General features: G+C 43.0%; 1 protein-coding gene across 2 annotated transcripts in view; it reads right to left on the bottom strand.

Annotated features, from left to right (window-relative positions):
* Nucleotides 1-2,412: 2,412 nt before the first annotated feature.
* wnk1b (WNK lysine deficient protein kinase 1b) overlaps nucleotides 2,413-15,130 on the bottom strand; it is a 101,556-nt gene continuing 88,838 nt past the window's right edge. For both annotated transcript variants that reach the window (XM_080757731.1, XM_080757732.1), the window contains 6 exons: nucleotides 14,427-14,556; nucleotides 13,528-13,725; nucleotides 9,790-9,831; nucleotides 7,141-7,316; nucleotides 6,018-6,074; nucleotides 2,413-5,695 (listed from right to left, as the gene is read on the bottom strand). In XM_080757731.1, the coding sequence (XP_080613857.1) occupies nucleotides 5,309-5,695; nucleotides 6,018-6,074; nucleotides 7,141-7,316; nucleotides 9,790-9,831; nucleotides 13,528-13,725; nucleotides 14,427-14,556 (990 nt within the window). In that variant the 3' untranslated portion in view covers nucleotides 2,413-5,308. The remainder of the gene's footprint in view (nucleotides 5,696-6,017; nucleotides 6,075-7,140; nucleotides 7,317-9,789; nucleotides 9,832-13,527; nucleotides 13,726-14,426; nucleotides 14,557-15,130) is intronic.

Raw genomic sequence — 15,130 nt, 5'->3', positions numbered from 1 at the left:
ACACACACACACACACACTCTCTCTCTCTGTCCTACTTAGGTCAGCAGCACCATGGGAACTAACCCATGCACGCGTGTTTGTGTGTGCCTGTAGAGACAGATTTGCAGGCATTCTATTACGATTGTTACATTCCCTTATATGTCTAGGGGTTATTAGAGGATGCAACAAGGCTGGCAAGTGAACTGTTGTTTATTCACGCTGCTTCAATAAGGTTAATACAACAGACAGAAGGTATAGCCTACAGTAAATACAATTTACAATAGTATAAATATGTGAAGGTGTAGCTTCACAGCTCCCCTGGATAAGGTCAGAATGACCGACTGACTCGACTGAGTCACAATGCCAACGAGCTCACATCACAGCTGTGCTTAAGTAGGCTTCCACAGGCTGGCCCTCGGTGACGAGGTGGGCAGCCAGGCAGGTAGAAGGTGGATGGTTCTCCGCCTCCGCTTAACACGCTATTAAGCTTTTCGCGATAAAGAATACACTTGTGGATGTCACTGAATTAACCATAAAAACACTTCACCAGGCAATCTAAAATATAACTACTGGGACAGTGAAACCATCTGACCACTGTAAATAATCACAGATCCAGTGATATTAAAGTCATACTCTGTATAACATAACTTTTAGTATGTTTTTTCTTCTAGTAGCTCTGTTGTCATCACAGCATGTGTCTATGGTCTGTTAAAGTGCAATTCCCAGAATAATAGAAATGCAATAACCAGGATTCAGTTTAAACAAAACCACAGAAGTACCACTCCAAAGTGAATTCTGCAGGGTCTTTGCACCAAGGATATTTTGGAACGCAATAAAGACGTTATCAGAAATAAATAGGTTGAATAGTTTGAATAAAATAAAAAATCCAATCTGTATGGTAGGGTCCAAGACCTAAAGAACATTGGAATGAGCTGGCAGGAAGCAAAAGTCAAGGCCCAGAAGAGAGTGATATGGAGAGCTCTGGTTATCGCCCTATATGCCCCTCAACGGGGTAAAGAGGATTAAGTCAAGTATGGTATAAAATATAACTTATACAATTGGGGTGGTTGTCAATCTCACCTAGACACAGGATCTGACACCAATTTAGACCTGAAGGTCAAGATTAAATTAATTCCCTGGGCAAGCAAGTAGGCTTGCAGCTTTTTACTGTAAAATCCATACATAAATACATTTCTGGTACATTGCCGGAGTTGTCAAAGTGGTTATTGTGGAAGATACACCAGTGAAAGATGAATATATCAAAACTAACTTTTGTTTAATTGAAGAACGCATGACATTAATGGAAATTTAAGTTTTTTTGCATCCATCTGTAAAAGCCTGGGTACCCTGGCTAGTCTGTCAGTGTGCCTTCCATATGGAGTTCTGTGTGAGGCAGGCCCAAATACGGAGTCCAAGCCAGACTATGACTACAAAAGGTCCTACAGTAACAGTATACTGTACCTGTATCTACCCTGTGCTTCCTACAGCAGGAGTAACACAATGTCCCTCGGGGGTTCAATGAAGGTCTAACGTGGCGGAATAATTCACTTTCCTTCCTTCCTTCCTTCTCTTTCTCCTCTCAGGTTCTGATGACTTTATAATTTCCATCATCTCCACGACTACAAACAACAAGCAAGGTTTTCACACCCTTGCAACAAGCTGTTTCCTGATTGGCCCACAGACAGGACATTATTTGACACGGTCAGAATTACAGGAAGCAGGTTGATATTACCTCCAACAATGAAGTTCACAAGGTGTGTGCACGTGAACCATACAGTATTCGAATCGTGTGTGCATGTGCATGATGTAATGCATTGCTAATGGTTTGAAAATGTACAGTATGTGCATGGACATCAGGTGTGTGTGTGTGTGTGTGTGTGTGTGTGTGAGTGTGAGTGAGTGTGTCCTTCACTGACCTCCTAGGTTAGTCTGACTGGCTGTCCACACGTTGCAATACTGCCTCCCTGTGGGGAGATGAAGAAAACAGCTATATGGTATAACATGTTTTGCAATAATAATACAAATCTACAAAGTAACTAGTAACTAAAATTTTCAAATATTTGTAGTGGAGTAAAAGTACAATATTTTCCTCTGAGATATGGTGGAGTAGAAGTAAAATATTTAAAACTGGAAAAACTCCAGTAAAGTTTTTTTTTAAAGAAAAGAAAAAACTATAGCAGGCTTGTGTATTAATAGCACTTCACAATAGAAGTTCTCCCATTTTTTTACTACGAAAATAGCAGTCACATTAATTAATTGACCAATTAATTCCAACCACAGCGTAATATAATTCACACGCACACACACACACACACACACACACACACACAGAACTTCTAGAACATAGTTGCACACATATTGTTGCACGTTTTGAGGCCCCCAAACCTACTGTATGTTCAAATCTCAACAATGCAATGCACTACAGGAGATGGTTTTTTATCACCGTTATCATTTTTTTTATTTTGTGCGTATCCTCACAATATGAAAACTAAACCCCAGTCATAACCTGCAACATTTTAGACACACTGGACTCGGCTGTTCCTATAACAAGAGACACCAGGGGTCTGGAGAAATATAAAATGGCAAAGTTATTCAAGTACATTGAAATGGACACAAACATCTTATACATTCACATTTATCTAAGAACAAAAGGTCAGGATATTTAAAGTGTCTGATATATATAGCACTGTATTGTACTGTATTAATGAAATAAAAATATATATAGCTAGCATTACTTTGTTACCTAAATATTCACCATCCTGACATTCACACTTTTCAAAATTGGGATTTAATTTGAGGTCAATTGCCCTTCAGTTCAATTAAGTAGGTTAATTGAAAACAGCTTTTGATTGGACGATGGGTTAATAAGGCATTGGTTTTCTGATCAGACTCGTTCTTGGTGACGAGTTTTAAGGACTCTCGTTATTGCAATGGCAGGCTCATAAATTTCTGGAAAAGATAAATATCCTCAATTGAATTGAAAGATAATTGACTCCAAATATTGCTGTTTAATCTTTATTTTGTCAATTTTATTTTTCACCTAAAACGCACAACATTTCTCTAATAATAGTAACAAAGAAGAATCACAGTGTTTCCACATGGGAGTGTGTAAGAATAGACCCTTACAGGTGTACTTTTACACTCAAGAGTTAAACTAACACTCTCTGTTCACATAACGCCTGCTGTTGTTTCTGTTTGTTTTAAATATAATGATATTCATAAACAACATAACAGTAACAATAATAACGTGATAATAATACAAATGTGTACTTAATAAACTAAAAGCTGAGATGAGGTGCGCGACAGTAGGTGTTTTGTGTGTAATGTGTGTCTGTAACTCTGTGTGCATTTCAGAACGCAAACTGGGGGTGAACAAGCAGAACAAACCCAAGTAAACGAATGAGGAAAAAACTGAACAGTAAACACCAGAACCAAATGGAATCATCACTGGCGACATTCTAAACGCTGTGCAGAGACTGCTGTTATTCCGGTAACAAGGCCACTTTTATTCTCAACCTATTCGGGCAACATATTTTAAACAAGGTTTCTCTTATTGCAACACAAAGAGGCAACAAAGTGAGGAGACAGATGGAGGGACAGATAGAGGGCTGGACGGAGCGGGTGAGTAAGTGATCGGACGGTAGAGGACCAAGGGACCTAGTACACTACCAAGGGACCTAGTACACTACCAAGGGACCTAGTACACTACCAAGGGGACCTAGTACACTGCCAAGGGGACACAGTCCACTACTAAGGAGTCATAGTACACTATCAATTCTTTAGTCTGTTCAGATAAACATATAGTTTAATTTCCTCATCACTCGGGTCCATGGTAAATATAATTAAAAGGAATTAAAACCATCCAAACCGTACGCTACCACACCACCGAGGGTACATTTAGTGTACCATCCAAGTGTGCGCCGAGCCACTCCGTTCCCCAACACTGTTAGAAGCAGTGCACTGTTAGGACACGGACATCCCTCTCGCTATTGACTCTCCATCCCTGTCCATCCAAACATCTGCCCTTCCATCTCCCACCAAGTTGTCTCTCAAGGGGGTCAGAGGCGTTGGTTAGTGACAGAGAAGAGACAAAGGGTTGTTCATCTTCTTATCAGTCCTGAAACACTCCAAGCCTGCTTTACATTAGTGACCCTGGTTTACAAACCAGTTCACCTCCATCACAAACGATGTACAATCAAACAAAGAAATTACAAAAAATACAAACCCAATGATGTTACGAGACATTCTGCTCATGTAACATTTTAACAACACATTTCTGGCAAATATGTTTATGAACTGACTGATCTCCACCCTACCATCATCACACTCTACTACTCACCTAATAGCACAGCTTTTGTGTGCTGATATTGTGCTCAACTGGGGAGGCCAATTTGCTCAGTTGGAAGATAGAGTGCTCCAGACTGTTGGTGTGCTGACTTTACAACGCTTCAAGTTGAATCTGGATCAACTCAAAAGGCACAAAAGACACATTTTCTTTGTAGCCTCGCTTTTTTAAGGTCTTAGGTAACTTTCTTTTAAATATAAAGCTTTCTATAACGCTGTCTTAATCCTATTCAGTTGAACCTTAAAGGATGTTCTATTGTTTCCAACAGTGTTGACTGAGAGCTTAGCGTGTTTGTAGCGCTTGAGAGAAAAAGACATTCCAACTCCTAGTTAAGCTCTCCATGCATTGAACTGGGTTTCAGTTGCTGCTTAGTAACTGCAGCGGTACAACGCCCAGCATGGCTCACATGCATCTGTTCAGCACTGCTAGCTAGCGGACCAGTGGACAAAGACACTGGGGCTCTTCCAATAACCACTGTCATTCTTACATTCTCACATCCCTCCATTCTTGCAATAGCACTTTTCTTTTGCATCCCTCCAAGCAGAAATGGGTTTAATTAAATTGCGAGCACACAATGGCACAAAGTGAACCCAAGGAAGCCCATGAATCATCTCACACTCCAAACCCTGTCAAACCCTCTTTGGCCTTTGGAACATCCAAAACGCTCCATTCTCCTTCAGCAGTTTTTCTTTTTCCGGCTGTGAAAACCACACAGTCAAGTCTTGCAATACAGGAGTGTAAGTGTGTGTGTGTTCTGTTCAATCTGTTTGTGTATGTGTGTGTGTGAGTGTGTGTGTGTGTGTGTGTGTGTGTGTGTGGCGATCCTCCAGTGCTAACACACACACACTCACACACACACACAATGACAGAAGCAGAGGTGATGAGGAGACACACTGATCTCCTTGCTCCTTTCCCATGTCCCTGCACGCTTCCACACATCACTTCTCTGTTCCATTCCAGGCAGGCAGCGGACTGGACAGCTGCTATGTGGTCCTGAGGTCTGGCTTCCCGGGGCTGCTGACGGACTTCTGCAGCGTGCCGGTCAGGTGGAAAGCCTGGAGCGGAGCGCCTGGGACCGGGCCTCCCGCCCCGCTGATCTGTGTGCCTGCGTAGGTGGGGCTCAGGGGCTGAGAGGCGCTGGTCAGCGGGGACTCTGGTCGTGCCGGGACCTGGTGGGCGGGGTTGGCGGGGCCGCACCACTGGACCCCTGACCAGCGCTGGGCCAGCGGGGGGCTGGAGGAGGAGGCGGGGTGGACCAAAGACCCCTTGCGGCCGCCGGAGGTTAGAGACGGGGAGGAGACACCGGCCGCGCTGCCGGGACACAGCTGGCCAGCCGAATACTTCCTGCCTGGATTGGCTGACTGGACCACCTGGAGGGAAGGAGAGAGAGAGAGAGAGAGAGAGAGAGAGACCCCAATGAAATCTATGTGTGTGTGTGTGTGTGTGTGTAGTAGATACCTTTATTAATCATGCAGAGGAATTTCAGTCACCCAGAGGCAGCGCAGCAGTTAAGACTTGGTACAGTTAAGGTACAGAGTAAGTAAAGTACTGTTGTAAAGAGAAATACAAAGGCAAGAAAAAAGCACCATCAATACAGAACAACTGTATTCAACACCTACCTATTCAACTATCCTGCACTATGCGGGAAAAAAGCGACAACACAAGGTTACAGTGTGTGTGTGTGTGTCTAACCTCGTAGCTGTGTCCCTGGGGCTGCGTCTGTGGCAGCTGTTTGGCACTTCTCTTGCCCTGGAATAATTTCACGATTGTTTAACATAGTCATCGGCGGCCATACCATTTTGTGCATGTATGCAAACACAAAAACCCACTTTTCCCTGCATTAAACCTTTACAACTTTCTGATTTCACATAAGGCTGTAACATAACTGGGAGCCGACAGGTCAACTAACTTGACATGAGTGTAAGCAAACATCGATATATACACGTACGTATATAGTGCACTGGTTGTTTCTGCACATCGGAGGGACGTGGAAGGGAAAGCTGTGCCTCCTAATGCACTTGCCCTAGCCCTGACGACCTTACAGGCGTACGCAAAGGCTCCTATGCAAAGGCTCAACAAATGTATGTAAATTAGGTAGCTAAGTTTTTATGTAGACTTATATAGCATTTTATGTGGACATATCACTATATAGTATATATGCATAGGTTCATTATATAGATATTCCACTGTTACGTCCTTAGCTTACGTATGATTCATGATAACTACTTTTTTATGCATGTGATGTATTGCCATGCTTTTCGTTCTTGCTTAATGTAAGTGGCTCTGGATTAAGAGCGTCTGCTAAATGCCTATTTTGTAAATTGTCAGTACAGTATAAAGTATAAACCATATGTCAAACAAGGGACTAAATTCTTTTCGCTCCTATGCCACCAAAATGTGGAACGCCCTACCAACAGTCATTAATACATGTGAATCCCTTGACTCAAAGGGCACCTACGGACGGCTGCAATTCGAAACTGCCCCCCTTTTCCCTGTATATGTTTATTTTACCTTTTTACCTCCATTATGATGAATTCCTGTTCTGTTCTTTGACTATATTGAAGTGTCTATTTGTACGTCTCTAAATGTTTTGATGAATTGAACATGGTGGACCCTCTTGTAAACAAGTGTAAAGCTTAATTGGGTCGTCCACTCACAGTTAACAGTCTTTGTATTGAGTTTGTGCTTGAAATGTACTGTAATTCTGCAAACTGTTAATAAATAAATCAATCAATCAATGTCTGTGGAAGCAGGAGGTCCCTCCAAAATTAATGTCTTCATAACTCGCTGACCCTAGAACAGCTGTGCGTCTCACCTGCGAGAGGTTCATGGCGTCTCGTGCCCAGTTGTCCACCAGTTTGTGAAGGTCGTCGGTGAAGGTTCCTTTCCTGGGGTGGGGCGGGGCGGACGCACTGGTGGACAGAGACTGGGAACCCACATGATGTCCACCCGACACACTCGGGGCGCCGACTGCAGTGGTGCTGGTAGTCCCTGGAGAGAGAGAGGGGGGGGAGAGAGGGTGAGAGAGGGAGAGGGGGAGAAAGAGAGAGAGGGTGAGAGAGAGAGAGGGAGAGAGAGGAGTGAGCGAGAGAGAGGAGTGAGAGCGCGAGCGAGATGGAGAAAGAATGATTACAAATACGAAAACAGATTCATATTTGAATGAACCTTTTAGTTTATTATGATCAATTATGCTACTGGATCTCAAACTGGGGACCCGCTGGGACCCCGTCAAGGACCCTTGGGGGTCCCCAGACCCCACTTTGAGAACCACTGCCTCATGCTGTGTACTGTAAACATTATGCCTCTGTCCCACAAAGCAAAGCAGCAGTACTGGGTAGTCATTTATAATGACATTTAACAGCATTTAATGCATATTACTTTACTCAATATGAATCCCACATTCTTCATGTCACAGTCAGAGCATGGTTTAAAACACATGACATCGTTACTGCAGTTTGCCTTTGCAGGGCAGATGAGATGATGCACATTCCAAACTGTGGTGTATGTGTTGTTGACTTGAAACTGCAGTTCATTCTCTGGCCATTAGATGGAGCTGTGCTCTTCTCCAACAGCCATGCTGACCTGCTCTGACTGTTTTCAGTCTCTTCCACTGATTCTCTAATTGGCATCCAGAGTCCTTGAGGGGGTTTCAGGGGTCCCCATCAAAATGTGTTCATAATACAACATCAGAAAGCACTGGTGACACGCCGTGAGCGTGTCACCATGCTATTTAAAAAAAGGGTTAGAATAATCTTGAAAAGAATGTGGAATAAAAATTACGACTCAAATCTTCTCTTATGGGGGTCCCTCCATTGGCTCATAATATTTTCATATGGGGGTCCGTGGGCCAAATACAAATAATTACTGGTGATTCTCAACCTTTTGAATTCCATGGACCCCCATTTTGACAGGCATCAAGCCATGGACACCCATTTAATACCTTAAAAAAGAAGAAGAAAAAGGTCCATAAAGTCCTTAAATTGTCATCTGGGACCCCCCCCCCCCCACCCAGGTTGAGAGCCACTGATTTATAAATCAGTAGTTCTCAAACATGTTCGTGCCTTTAGAGGTTCTATTCTGTTCTAAACATATAGTCAGCTGGTAAGTTTACTCTAACAGATATTTTGACACTTCGGAGAACTGTGGCAATGTGTTAACACTCATTATTTAAATGTTAGATCTTGTTAGATAAACGTACATGTAATTAAGCCTCTGTTATAAGCTATGTTCTGCTGTGTCATGGTAAATAAAATGGAGGAAAATAAAAGTGTGTGTGTGTGTGTGGTGGTGGTGGTGGGGGGGGGGGGAGTCCAAGTCGTGACTGTGTGCAGCAGCATGGAATTCTGGGAAATATAGTCCAGACAGCAAGCCATGCTAAGGAAAGGGAGGGGGGAGAGCCAATATCATGGGTATTATGGTGTGTGAGTGTGTGTTGTGTGTGTGTATGTGTGTGCGCGTATGAGTGTATGCATGCCCGCTCGTGCGTGCATGCGCGTGTGTGTAGGCTGCTACTGTATGTATGTTCATTGTTTATAAAGAATATCGTTGCTGTCAGGAGGAAACCACCTAACTCCATTTTTGCATTTTTTTGGATCTCTTAACTCCAATGGACCCTCAAACTGTCTGCTAAAGCAGCTAACTCCACCACATCTCCACCTCTCATGCAAGTAATTGACAGTATATAGTCACAGTTCCATGGTTTTAGAAACATAATATTTTATGAAAAATGAACATTTTGGAGTTGGTTTCTCCCCGACAGCAGAGATATGTGGAATTTTATGGGAATGTTTGGACAAACCTGATTTCAATTCAGTCAGGGATTTCAAATAGTTATTTTGTATTAGATAATACGTTACATTTTCAACAACAAAGTTGAATATAAAATATATAAATATTGTTGAAACATAATGTATAGTTCTGCTTGGTTTAAGTTAACAGAGTACATCTGCTGTTCTGGAAGTCGTTTTGGTAACGCTGCTAAGGACATACAGTAGATATTATATATAACGATTGGCCGCCGCTTCATTGCAGCGATGTATCAACGCGCTAACCATAAGCCACACCCCCTGGTGCACGTATGTCCACTGAGGCAGGAGAGCTATCCATACATTAAAATCATCATGACCCAGATGACTTATGTGGTTTGCTTTGTTACAAATGCCAGACATATATGGCGGCATCGTTGACATACCATCCAGTGGCCATTGTCTACATACATTATGTCTCTTGGTAACAACACACCAACCACAAGTAAACTGAACTGAATTGACCTCAAACCTGACAAGGGGTCAGAGTCTAAATGAAAGGAGGTTGATGGGGCAGCAGGACATATAAGAGTTATACTTAGTTGTGTAACCAAGTATAAATGGGGTATTAGGGTGGTGGAGGTAAGTGGCAGGATGGATTGAGGGACAGAGAGAGGGAGGGATGGATGGTTGAAAAGGCCAAAAAGAGAGATAGTTACTACAGAGCTGGTTGCAGGGGCAGACCTTTTTCACCATCTTCCCTGTTGATTGTACGATTTACGGAGAGAGTCAGAGTTAAAGCCCCCCACAAACCCCATCAAGCATACACAATGCATCCTGGGACTATGAGTTCTTTAACGTACACAAACAAACAGTAACGCAGGGTTGGGTCACTCACATTAACACACAACAAAATTCGTATTGGCCTTCAACGGAGCATGTGACTAAAGATGGCTGCCTTCCAGGGGGGTGGCATGTCACATCACAAGCCTGCTAACCTTATGGACCTCAATACTTTACCCCAAAATATATTTTATGGAGTGGCTCTGCTCTTTTTGTTTGTGTGTTTGTGTCCCCGAACTAAACTCACAAACTAAAGTAGGCCACATTCATGCTTTATACTTTTACAAATATTCAACTTATTAAAAAGCAAGGCTTTTGCACACCTACAAGCGACGGGTGCGTAGGAGGACAACCAGGCTATCTATATTAACTTTATGAAGATAATATAGATAGCCTGATGAAGGCTGTATATGCCGATAACATTGCTGGTTCCCTATAAAACCGTTTCACTGCATTTGAAGACAGTGTGTGGGAGTCCCTTCTTTTTCAGAAATATTTAACTTAAATGTAATGTCCGCGTAAAAGAAAAGACCATGACATTTAGGACATTATGTGTTAAGATTCCCAATGTATGAATGAATGGACCACTGTAACGCGCTTTGATTAGGCACGTAGTGCATAGAAAATCACTATAAAATGAAATCCATTATTATTAGGATTCATTTGGGTTATAATTACTTGTATAAATACATGCTTGGGTGACCAAACCCTGGTTCTGAGATGTTTCTGAGGTCCTCTGTACAGCTCATGTGGGCCACAGCAGAACTGGGTCGCAAGTAATTAGAAGTTCGCAACAGTAATTATAATGATATTAATTAAATCCCACTTTAAAAAGGTAGCCTTCATGATTTGATTAATTTTCAACAGCTAGAAAAACAAGTTTAATACTAATGGCCTGATAACATCAGAAACAGTCAAGAGTGACATTAATGCAGCTCCTTGTGGAACCAGAAACTTGCTGACAAGTGTATAATTAAATTAAATTACAACATGACTGCAAAGTGCAAACCATGATACAAACTCGATTCCATTTCTCACTATTCAGTATGTGACCGTTTTTGAGTGGTGCAACCACTCCTATAGACAGCTATGTGTGTGGCTGTGTCCCGGTGTCCCTGGCTGTGTCCGAGCATGAAAATAGCGTTATAGCGTTTGTTCACCACCAAGTGTCACTGTTGCACAGCCTAACACACAGACACACAGGCCAGGGAGGAGGGGTTGTACCGTACAGTACAGTACAGTACAGTACAGTACCACTCACTTCAGACGGGTCTGATTATTGTAATTTTTAATCTCTTTCTGCTTTTGTACTATTTATTTAAATGTCTTTTCTCATAACAGGTATGAGTTATATAGGAGTTTGAATTGTTGAACTTGTTTGTAATCTCAACAGCATTGCAAATTGGGCCAAAACCCCAATGTTCTTTTCGAGAAATAAAAGGATTCAATGAATCCAACCCTGCCTCACGACTGACTGCACACAATTTCGATTTATATTCTGGCAGAGCAGCATTGTACAAAATAGAGTTACGAGACTAAGCTAAAACGATACGAATGAGCTTCCTCCCCAATGCAACTGCTCCGGCCCCATCAGAGGTCAACACACTCAAAGCAGAGTTGGTATTGGCCAATGCAAATTCATGAGTTAATCGATCTCTACAAAATCCGTGATGCCGAATTGTCTGTACTTTGTTGCCGATTGGGAATCTACCCATTGCTACCCATTCCCTCCCGTTACCATAGGCGGTAACGCGAGGCTAGTGCTGCACCTAAACTCATCGCCAAACCATAATAAATGGCATCACGGGTGTGCCACAGGGGGACACCTATTAGAGAGAGGGATTGGGTTTGTCATATGTCCAAACGGGTATGGACTAGTTTTAATAATTTATAAGACTTATATAAGTTAATTTAAAGAGTGTCATACAGTGCATGCTGGTGTGATTGGGCCTTAAAGCTGTTGGTTTCACATGGAGCTCTGAGACCCAGCTGTCTCTCGCCTCGGGAGATAAGGGATGGAAGGGAGGAAGGAAGGAAGGAAAGGAGCGAGGAGAGGAGAGGGGTTGAGCTGCAGAGGGCTCAGAAGCACCTTCTATCTGGGTTGTGTAACCATGGAAACGTGTCATATTATGGTATGTGTAACTACACGTAAAAGATGCCTGTAATGGTAACTGATCAGAGATCAGCCAAGGCTAATCACTAGACAGAATTAACGCATTAAGACCAGAAGCCAATTCTACAAAGGCCTTTCTAAATCATTAGTTAAACCTTTTCCTAATTAAAAAAAAAGCTCGTAGCGTGGCATAAAGTGGCGCACTGCAAGCTTTTATGTATCTGCTATTTTTGAATAGCCAACGCTCGGATGCTTTCCCCGGCTTTAATGGGTTAATTTCCATGTACTTACACATACCTAATAATATCCAGCACTTACTGCAGAATATTTTAAAACAGTAAAACATTTTAATATAAACTACATCTAAGTAAAAACAAACAAAACAATGAATAAAGGAATAACCAGTGAGTCATAAATGACAGAAATAAACAATGAGTATAAAATGAATCTATAGGTGTGTTGATGGGAGGTTAGAACACTTCTCATGGTGAGGGTGGGGTGCTAGTGTGCAGTGATGTCATTCTATGACGGGAATGTTTGATTATATTATGATGTCGTGATGATGACAGAGGAGCTAGCGTGACGCTAACGTGGTCTGATGTGTGGCAGAATGAGGGAATACAGGCTAAAGGGAAGAGGAAGAAAATGGAACGGAGAAAAATTACACAGTAGGAAAGTAGCAAAGTTACAAAACAAAGAAAGAGTAAAGTAATAAAAATAGATTGATGGATGTATGGAGCTGGTTGTTCTATATAAGAAGAAAATGAAGACAATGAGACTTAATGGAGAACAAAGCAGGAGTAAAGAAAAGATCCATAGACAGAACAAAGAAAGGAATGAATTAAGCGTTACGCACGAGAAGAGAACACAAAGAAGAGATGGGGAAGGAATTAAGCGTTACACACAAAGAGCCAAGCAGGGCGTACTGAGGAAGCGTGTCCTCCTTCCTGTTGGCTTGAACGGCAAACGCTCCGATCCCCAGCTGAACCCTACACAGCCTGGAGAGGAGAGGACAGGAGAGGAGAGAGGAGAAAGACAGGGAAAGAGAGACAGACAACGGCAAGCGGAGAATGGCAATAAGAGAAAGACATAGATAGTAGAGGAACAGATTACAACAGTCAGCATCGCACAGACAGGCAGACAGAGACAGAGAGAGATGGATAAACAGATCCAAATAGAATCAGAGTAGTGTTTAAACCTGCAGACAGTTTACATGCACATCTGTATTTACGTGTGTGTGTGTCTGTGTGTGTGCGTGCGTGTGTAAGATTGTTTACATGCACGTGTTTTTACATGCACCTGTATTTTGGAGATTTACACCAGCTGAGTTCAACACGGAGCACATCGTAAATACAGGAATGCATTCATTTGTTTTGCAGCCCAATTAAAAAAGACCATGTGCACACGTAGATTACTACTATATTTAGTTCACTTTTTCTCTCTCTCTTCAGTCCCCCTTGTGGCCCCAGTGGGAGCCTGGGACTCGCCGTAGTCAGCCTACCTGTAGTGGGAGCGCCCAGGCTGGGCACAGAGAGCCCGGCGTCGCTGGTGTAGGCCGAGCCCAGGTTGTCCCCGGAGGGACAAGGTTTCAGGGGCTGGAGCAGAGAGCTGCTTCCTGAATCGGCTAGCCCCGCTGGGGCCAACAGAGTCGTCTGGCCAGGGTAAATGGAGGGGACGCTCTGAGCGGATAACGTACTGCCTGGAGAGGAGAAGAGGGTAGGAGATGAGAGGAGAAGGTGAGGGGAGAAGGGGAGAGGAGGGTGGAGGCTTAACACTAGCACGTCGGAGCAGTCTTTCTGACCGATTTTGAGATTTTCATTTTACATGTTGTGAGTAGCCTACATTTTGTATACACATGAGGAATTAGTTGTAACATTTAGAAGAATAATTTATTTATAAGAGAGGAAAAAAAAGAAAGAGTTGCGTGCGTGCAGGCAGGCAGAATTCCACGTCGCTTGCAGAAATGATCGTGCTATGATTTAGAATCGTCATTTTTATTTAGAATCGCATCGGCAAGAATTCTCGCTCCATGGAAAGGAAATGTCAGTCGGTCTAACCGAGCATTCAATGGATATGGATAATAATCATTGTATTCCTATTCCTATTATCAAAATAGTAAACAAATTCCAAGTTAACCAGCCAAACATATGTGATTTAATTCGTTGGAAATGGAATGCAGGCTTGAACAATGCCGTCTCCAGCTGTCGGGAGGTGTGAAGATCATTAGACGAGTGGGGGAGAGAGTGGCCAAACAAATCGCACGAAAAACACGGTCATCCTGACCTTTCAGCCGACTGAGTAGGAGTGAATTTATTTCAGACATGCTAGTGTTGAATCAAGTAAAAGAAAGACAGGACAGAGCTTCAAGGTTGTGAGTTAAGGTCATAGGCTAAGGGGTACCTGGCTGTTGAGGACTCTTGTTGGTTTGTGTAGAACTGGTTCTTGAGGACTTGGAGGACTTGCTCTTGGTGGGTCGTCTCCTCCGATTGGCTAACACAATCATTGGAGGAACAACTGCCACGGGAGGAACCTGAAGACAGGGTCAGAGGTCCACGGTCATACTACTAGTACGTACTGTCCTGCCAATAAGGGCCCAGAACGGTTGGGCAACGTTGAAGCCAGTGGTCAAAACTGGAACTGCAGGCGGGCCGGGCCCAGGTTCAATTCATGAATGAATTTCGTGACGTAGAGGTACCACAAGAACAGCGCGAGGGGCACTATCACAGGACCCAACCAATCATATCAACGCTCGAGGGGTACTACCCGGAAGACTTCGTCAGTCTTCCGGGTCCTTCAAAACACCACTGAGCAACTTCTATTGAAATTAATAGCGGTGGGGGGGGTCTCTAGATATATTATAACTCTATGCCTCCCAACAGCCCACGCAGTTAAAGGTCAACCCCCAAGTCAAGCAAGCGAATATGTAGCACCTATTACTTACCAGTGTAGAATTGGATCCAAGAAAGCACCAACGGAACTCCTACCACACACACAGGTTAGGGTTAGGGTTAGGGTTAGGGCAAGGTAAATAAAAGGAAGGTACAGATATTTTTTCCGCTATCCAGCAATTCCAGCCGGCAGATTCGTCGCATTGGGACACTGGG

This window comes from Protomyctophum bolini (genome assembly GCF_963924005.1).
Source record: "Protomyctophum bolini genome assembly, chromosome: 23".
Classification (NCBI taxonomy): domain Eukaryota; kingdom Metazoa; phylum Chordata; class Actinopteri; order Myctophiformes; family Myctophidae; genus Protomyctophum; species Protomyctophum bolini.
This window is presented reverse-complemented; position numbering and strand designations above follow the sequence as displayed.